At 36.2% G+C, this 8,805-nt stretch overlaps 1 protein-coding gene across 2 annotated transcripts in view; it reads left to right on the plus strand.

Moving 5' to 3' along the window:
• Window positions 1-2,187, plus strand: part of shisa9b (shisa family member 9b) — a 29,672-nt gene extending 27,485 nt beyond the window's left edge. For both annotated transcript variants that reach the window (XM_026254413.1, XM_026254412.1), the window contains one exon: window positions 150-2,187. In XM_026254413.1, coding sequence (XP_026110198.1) covers window positions 150-547 — 398 coding nt within the window. In that variant the 3' untranslated portion in view covers window positions 548-2,187. The remainder of the gene's footprint in view (window positions 1-149) is intronic.
• Window positions 2,188-8,805: the final 6,618 nt, after the last annotated feature.

The following is an 8,805-nucleotide window of genomic DNA, read 5'->3' on the forward strand; positions in this document are numbered from 1 at the left end:
ATAAACCCTTGATCTATCAAATGTGTAATTATCCGGCACTTATAAAAAAAAAAAATGCAAATCAGCAATCAGGTTTTTTTTTTTTTCATCGTACTAATGAAGTGTTATTGAATTTTCCTGGCTTATGCTCTTCTATCTCTCTTTTCCAGCTGAAAAAGCGAACGAAAACTTCTACACTAACAGACGGCACCTAGCCGACCTGGCAGCGAAAGGCACTCTTCCCATGCACTCGGTGAGTCTGGAGCAGGAGCCCACCAACCCTTACAGCCCCGAGCTGCCCTGCCAAAAGCAGAACGGACACAAGTCCAAAAGCACCAAGGTCCACATCTCCCACCCGCTAGCTTTTGGCTCGAACACCATCGCCAACCCTGGCATGCTGAAGGGCTGGGAGACCACAGAAACGCTGGGCCGCCGGCACACGTACGCCCCCAAGAAGCACAGTGCCACCGTGGAGCAAGTGAACGAGCTGACATCCGCCCACAGCCAGCACTTCCTGCCGCCACATCCGTACTTTGTCACCAACAGCAAGACTGAGGTGACCGTGTGAACAGGGCCGCGACGCCAGTATATCGAGCACAGGCCTGATTGGATGCGTGGATTGGAGAACAAGGATAATTAAGGAAGCCTGATGGAGGAAGAAGTGTGGATTAGGATCCTGTCCTGCTGGAAGGATTGTCCGAGCGGTCTGGCTCGAGATCTGCATGGCTGTATGTGTGCTGTTGCTTTGGCGACAGGCGTGCACTGGGAACATTTGAACGGGAAAACGTGGAACTCTTTCTTTGTCCATTCCGGCAAAAACGAATAATCTGACCCGTAGTGATGAGTTTGTCTCAAGGCCATCCGTGAAAAAGTGATGAGGACCCATTCAAACCCTAAACAATCAGTGCAATCTAAAGTACTAGTTTAGATGATGTTTCGCAACAACCTGAAAGCTTGGGAGAACGTCGCTTAAGAAACACTATCCTGTTTTTCTCAGAATCTTGTATATAACAGAATGGACGAAAAAAGTCAAAGGCTTCCTTGGATCATTAAAGACCATCGATCTGGAAGATAAAAAAAAATGATGTGAGGACAATCGCGTCTCACGTTCTTCTCATCTCAACCCTCGAGACTTTCCAGAGCGTGTGCACCAAAAACCTCCTGTAGCAACCTATAACATCTATATCCTGACAAACACTGGGCTTGTGCCTTTCCAACAGAAGAACTCATTATATGAGAGCTCTTGTGCTTTTCAGCGAGCACATGGTGTTTCTTCAATAACAAAGATGCATAAAATATAAACAAATCTATTGTTTACGGCTGTCATACTTCAGTAGAAAATGTTGATTGTCAGTGTTCTTAAAATACACATTTCCCTTCTGTTTCGACAGGTTTTCTCTGATGTGTTCACATATTGTATGGCCCTATCTTTTAGTGCAACTGTAGACTGTAGACAAAGGAAGTACTGTAGGGTTAATGATAGACATTCATTACTTTTTATTGTTAGGGATGATAAAAAAAAATGAATGGTTAATTCTGATACAGATCAAGATTGTTACAACACTGCCATTGTTGCATTCCCAGTATTTCGGTATTGAAAACTGATTCAGAAGTTTCTTTTGTCTTTAGCATCATAATGCAAACCGTTTCAATTAGCATAAGGGCAAAAGGCTGCATTCAATTTCAAAACCTGAGCGTTTTGTCATCCACATCCAAATTATCCCAAGTATCTGGCTGTGAATAATATGGGTCACATAAACTGTAATTGCTGTGAAACAAGTGGCTTTATCTCAGTACACTTAAAACGTTTTTGACCTAAATCATTTACTCACTTAAAGTGAGATTTTAGGCAAATTAGCAGGCTAAACTCATAGTGAAAATAAAAATACATTTACATATCTACTAGTACAGCTTTCTGCAGTGTCACGCATTCTTATTTCATATGTAGGATACTCGTTCTCAGTATTTACAATATGTAGTAGATGTAAGGGGTGAGCACACTAGATTTTGTGTTTGTATTCTGCTGTTTTTATTTAAGTTTGGTGAACTCTGGTTTGCAAATCTGTATAGTGGTGTTTGACCATTAGATGATCTAAATATCACAGGCTGACCTGCTGCTAGTGGCACAGAAATGGCACACTTCACCTTTAAGGTAAAGGAATAGTTCAACCCAAAATAAAAATCTGTTATCCATTATATCACTTGCTCATCAATGGATCCTCTTGCAGTGAATGGGTGCCATCAGAATCGGAGGCCAAACAGCTGATAAAAACATCACAATGATCCACATGTAATCCACACCGCTTTAGTCTATCAATTAACATCTTGTGAAATGAAAAGCAACAAATATATGCTCTTATCAAGGACCGTTTTTAAGCGTTAATAAGATTTTGATATGAGAGGACAACAGAGAATGGATATTTTTCACTGAAAGAATCATTATTATGGAATATGTACTGTATTATAGCCAGAATCGCCGGTTTACAGTTGGAACTGTTTAATGGTGGATTTGTTCCTGCTTTTCATGTAATAAAACACCTGGAATCTTGCAGCTTACTTGTGGATTATTGTGATGTTTTTATCAGCTGTTTGGACTCTCATTCTGACGGCACCCATTCACTGCAGAGGATTCATTAGTGATCAAGTGATTTAATGCTAAATTTCTCCAAATCTGTTCTGATGAAGACACAGTCTAATTTACTCAACTCAAACTCATCTTAAATTTATGGACATTAGTTTCTACCCTAAAACACAACACGATGTAATGTGTTATTCAAAATGTATTTTACTGCACATTTAAATATTTTAAAGCACAACAAGAATTAATCATCCTCACCCCCTAGTGAAGCCATTTGTACAAATACTGAAACCGTGAGTCGGCTACACAAATCTCAATTGTAAGTTAAATAATACAATATAAATTGACAATTTAAGACATTGCAAATTCCACAAAGTCTTGGAAAATTCAGATATTATTATTATTATTATTTCACAAACTGAAGCCCTAGAGTGTTCCATCATATAATTTTGCTCATATTGACTGAAGGCTTAAAATAATTCTTAAAATCTTAAGGCTCTTAAACATTTTAAGATCTGCAGATAAGAGAGTTGGAATCAAGTCATGTTGTACGTAAATTTGGGGTTGATTATTTATGATGAGAAATAAAAATCTCTGTGGAGATTTAACAACATAGCAATATCATTACTGTGTCAAATCTGAGACTCTTCTGTTATAAGAATGCACTCTAAAGAGAAAAACACTTCTGCAAAACAATACAAGCCCTGCCTCCAGTTTAACTGCTTGTCTTTTTCCTACCATTGAATACTGTCTTTGTGCGTCACTACCAAACAGCCTGCGACAAACCAGTACTTAAGACTGACATAATGGCCGCTGGTCTGTCAGTCACGGAGTCCACTCAACATCTATTAAACCTGAGTGTCTCACTGCAGGTCACCTCATGACTCAGAGTGCACTACAGGATCACTCACCGGGGGGCACGCTTCTTGGAATAAATCACATAGTGAATACCTTTTCCTCCGAAATCTCTGAACACTGCAGAAATGGATTAGCACAGATAATGTCAAGATTCGTCATGTAGCTAAAAAGACCTGCACAGCTGGATCCCAGGGCTTCAGTCTGCATAATTTAACATGTGAAATCGCCAGTGTGATATAGAAATCAGGCATCTGGGAAATAATCTGGTTAACAATTGGGAGAGAATTCACTAAGAATTAATTGCGCACACTGAATTGTTTATTAGCATTGTTTTTGCACCGAAGGTAAACACAATACCGCAGACTCATATGATGAATTACTGCTCTGGGATTAATGTAAAATGTACACAGTTTTAAATTTGGTAGGCAAAATTGCAGGATTTTGTGAAAATGAAGCAGTCTACTGTACGGTTATTCTTAAGATACAAGTCACACTGTACAGTATTTCATTCACACTAGCATTCACTTTCATTCCTACGTATGTAAATATGAGTGCATAGCAAAAAAAATACAAATCAAAAAAATTAATATGTTTTGTCTTGCATATTAGATTTAGATTTGGAGAAAAATGTTTTACCTATAAATTTGCTTGACAATCTTTTTTTTTTCAATGTTCAGTCAAAAGAAGATGTAGCTTTCACATGATCAAACCTACTGTGAATACGTCTTAAAAGTACGTAGAACACAGGCTAATATATATATAAATTAAGAAAATATTAATTTAAAGCTATTTAAACTAAGTGCAAATAGATGTGTTCACATTTACTGTTGTTGGGTCAAATACTGTGGTTGAAATCAAGTAATTTTTATAGGAATTTGTGAATTTTATGTAAAGGAGAAAGATTTCCCCAGTGCAAATTTTGAATTGAGTTTAGGTTGAATTAAACAAAAAGCTGACATTATTTACAATAGACAATGGACCTTTTTGCCTGCAAAATTTTGCAGAAATTTCGCTAAAGTGAACATACCTTACCTCTTTGCAATGTCTATTTGAACTTTATGTAAAATAAAAGATGATTTACACTTGGTGCAAACAGTATGTATAACTAATGTAACCTAATACACAAACAGCACCATACCAATATAATATAGTACCTGATTAAACTGGATTAAGGTTGGTTAGAGAACAAAGCTTCTTATGCAAAAATACCTCACAAAAATGTGGTGCAACTGCTTAGTGAATTCATCTCTCAGTGTGTTGAAATGTATGAAACCCCATGTTAGTTTGAGTCTACATAGGGGGTAGTCTTATTATTTGATTGCTATTTCCACCTGTCATTGTGCCTTGCTGATAATTAACAGATATTAGGTTTAATTTTTATGTTTTTATTCACTCATTTGTTTGCATTTCTCAGTTTTTTTTAGACTGTTGGGGTTGGCCATGTATGAATGCATAGAAGGAACACATAAAGGCTTCTAACTTTTGACATCGGCACAAGGTCTTATTAGTTAGACACATGATGAACTAGTACATAACAGATGCCGTCTTGAACAGTCAGCTGTACATTACATCACAAAAGGGCTGAATATTAGCAGAACAACTTTAATGCTGTGATCATGAAGGTTGTTGAGCAAATGCATTCTGACTCTCAGTGAAAGCGCATTGACATGTATAGGCAGATGTTACAAAAGCTGTGCTAAAATGATATTGCCCTTTATTTCATGTCTTTAAAAAAACCATAACCCCACTGCAACTGATATTGATGTTAGTTTGTGTATTTTCGTCTATAACTGGTTCATTTGAAACACTCAAATGCAATTTTATAGAATTTCGTTTTGAAAAGTAATACCTCAAATGCTTTTGACAAGTAGAAACCCACTGTTGAATTAACTGAATTGTTTATTCTGGATATAGCTATGCCAATGGTAAAATCTTTGATGATATGATGTTGTCATATTCTTCACATAAAGCCAGAATAGCTACACAATAACTTGATATTTGTAAGTAGTAGCTTAGTAGTTGCTGATGAGACCAAGTTGTCCAGTTCAGTGGTCTATATTGTAAATCACATAGACAAAGCATGGAGGATTACAATGATACCCGCCAAACTAATACTATTGAGCCGCACAAGCGAAATCTGAGTGTCTTTTATTGAAGGGTTATTTTGTGATCCAGGTTTATTTAAAAAATGTGTCAATATTGTATTCAGTTAGTCTTAATACTGTGTGTACTTCAGCGTGCTCTTTAATGACGATGCAAACCGAGGCATCTGGGAAATCACATCACAGTTAATACAGGTACTAAGGTCAATTTTTTAAACAATGTATTCTATGTAACATTTCTATGTGGAAGTTGAAAATTGTACCGTTCACATCACAAAACTTATTTACAATAAATGTCTCTTCTCTATACATACTGTGGATTTCTTTTTCTTTTTTTTAGTTTAACATGTAGGATGTCAAATGATTTTAGGCAGATTTTTTTCCCTGGGAAGATGAGCCATAACGTTCTGATATAGACTATTAGACACGAAATGTGTTGTTTCACAGACTATATATTTAAATATGGGAATATTATATCTTATTCTGGCAAAGGGGAATATATTTAGATGGTTAGCAAAGCTTTGTTAGCTCTGTTATTGATAGAAAATATATATTATTTTCTTTTTGGAAGGCTCATAAAAGTGTGAAATGGACCTTGTGTGTGGCTTTGGGTGCCACAGAGAGCAGGACATTCACTATTGCACTGGCCTGATCGAAATGAATGAGATTGCTAACAAATTGCTTTTTCCAGCTATGATAGACATAGCTGATTCTGGCCAGCATCACCCACTTAGACCCAAAAATGAAGATTCTGTCACCCTCATGCCATTTCAAGCTGAGTGCCTTTGGAACACAACAGAAGATATTTTGAAGAGTAGAACTGGTTGCTTCTTTCCATGCTTTTAGAAGAAATAAGACAATAAAGACAATTAATACTCAGTAATACTATCAATTTAACAGCACTGACAGTCTTGGATGAGAGCAAAATTTGAACAATAATGACAATAAAACTGCAACAAATCAAAAATGTTATTCAACTGAACTTAATCTGCACTGAACTGATTTGAGATGAATAATGACACCTTCTGCAGCACAGATTTATAGGGAAATTCAATTTGCTCATTAAATTACTTTTATAGCTGAAATAAAAATACAAAAATTCAGCAATTGATGAGTGATTAAAGGGTCAACAAAAAAAATGAAAATGAAGGTTGAACCACTGATGTCGCATGGACTATTTTAATTATGTACTTACCACCTTTCTGTGTCTTGAATGTGTCAGTTGCATTTCTGTCTATGAAGAGTCAGAAAGCTCTTGGATTTCATTAAAAAACATCTTAATTTGTATTCTGAAGATGAACGAAGGTCTGAAGAATAGTTTGGAATGACATGAGGGTGAGTAATTAATTACAGAATTTTCTTTTCTGGGTGTACTATCCTTATTCCCTGTTAAGATGCTTTAAAACAATTATTTATTGTATAAGGCACACACCTCTCTCTCTCTTTATAAATGTGACTTGAATTGATAGATGTTTTCAAGCTTCTATACAATAAGTAAAGTCGGTAACATTTCGGAATAAGGTTCCAGTAGTTTATGTTAATGTTTTAATTAACATGAACAAACAATGAACAATACATTTATTACTGTATTTATGAATCTTTGTTAATGTTAGTTAATGAAAATACAGTTATTCATTGTTAGTTCATGCTCATTCACAGTGCATTAGCTAATGTTAACAAGCACAACATTTGATTTGAATAATGCATTAGAAAATGTTGAAATTAACATTAACTAAGATGAATAAATACTGTAGAAGGATTGTTCTTGATCAGTGGGCGAGTAAACAATTGCAGAATTTCAATTCTAAATGTGAACTGTTGCTTTAAGAAAGGACAATTAAAGTGTTCCTCGACAAGTATATCTGGTCAGGATGTGGACATCTAAATTTTGGAGGTATTCAAAAAGCACTACAGGATTGCAGTGGCTAACTGTGATCAAAGTAAGTTTACAAAAGCACAGTTTCAATCATCCGTTCTCCCAGATGAGAGTTAAATCAGCTTTTCTTCAATAATAACCATTAACACAACTGTCAGCTACTTTAATGTAGGAGTATTTGCCCATTTCCCAAAGAAGCAAAAAAAATTATTTAATGTCTAATGTGCTCCTGGCCATTTCTTAAAGAAAGCCCTCAATGACCTTTAATAGGAAATTGTTTTTGTCTCCTTTAACATCTTCCATCGCCATTAAATCAGTCAACAGGTAAAAAAAAAGTAACGACTTTGGTCTGTTGGTCGTATTGTGTGGGCCATGTGAGGGAGGTTTTATTAATGCACTTTTTTTCTCTTCTTCTGAACAGCTGACAACAAAGCCCCTCTTACCCCGTTGAAAAGCTTGGAAGAGCAAGGACAATTTTTTATATAACTTCAATTGAATTATTCTGAAAAAGGAAAGTCAAACACACCTAGGATGCTTCGAGGGTGAGTAGAAAATGGACCAAGTTTTATTCTCGGGTGATCTAACCCTTTAATGTATCGCAAACTTCCTTAATTTCAGAAAACACATGCTCAGAATACAACTGGGATTAATGTTTAATGTAAAAAGTTGCTTAAATTTGAACAAAAGCTATCAGATTTCAGTCGAAGTGTTTCATTGTGTGCTTAACTGAATTAAATGTACAGTATGGGATTTTTGGCCACCAGGGGTCACTCAATCAAAATAATAACATAAGACGTACTTTGATGACGTCGGGAAAGAGCATGGGAGTTGTTGTTCATTGGAACACGCGCTCTGTCGCTCCCCATATTCCTCACTTATTCTTACTTAGTATTTTGACAATCACGTCTTTTCGAACGGAGAGATATATGAATTATGAGACCCCTATCAAATCAATATTCCATCTAGCTAGTAGTAATATATGTTAAAAAACACGGTCGCCTTTCGTTAATAATTCTAATTACGTTTATACTATGATATCGAACAAGATAGTGAACTGCATTTGAAGCTACTTTATCCAGCTAGTTAAAGAACAAATGTAGATTTACATTATACTATACATGAGAGCTAGTCCGTCTGCATTTTACACAAGACATCATCGTTTCACAAAATATACGGATGGATACAGTTAGCTGAATGGATGCATATCTGTTTATCAGAATGCAAGCGAGTTCGGCATCTCTCTGTAGTTTCAGCTTGTCACCAAACTCTATCTTGGAAATGCAACTTCAATTTTTCCCCGTCTCTTGTTGCTTCTCTTGTCCCAAAACCTTCTCGGGTCATTTATTTCACCCATGCGTTTGCGCTTCACAGAACGTGCAGGCAAGGCATTATCATGATCCATAACTAAGTTA

The sequence above is a fragment of the Carassius auratus genome, chromosome 5 (assembly GCF_003368295.1).
Source record: "Carassius auratus strain Wakin chromosome 5, ASM336829v1, whole genome shotgun sequence".
Classification (NCBI taxonomy): domain Eukaryota; kingdom Metazoa; phylum Chordata; class Actinopteri; order Cypriniformes; family Cyprinidae; genus Carassius; species Carassius auratus.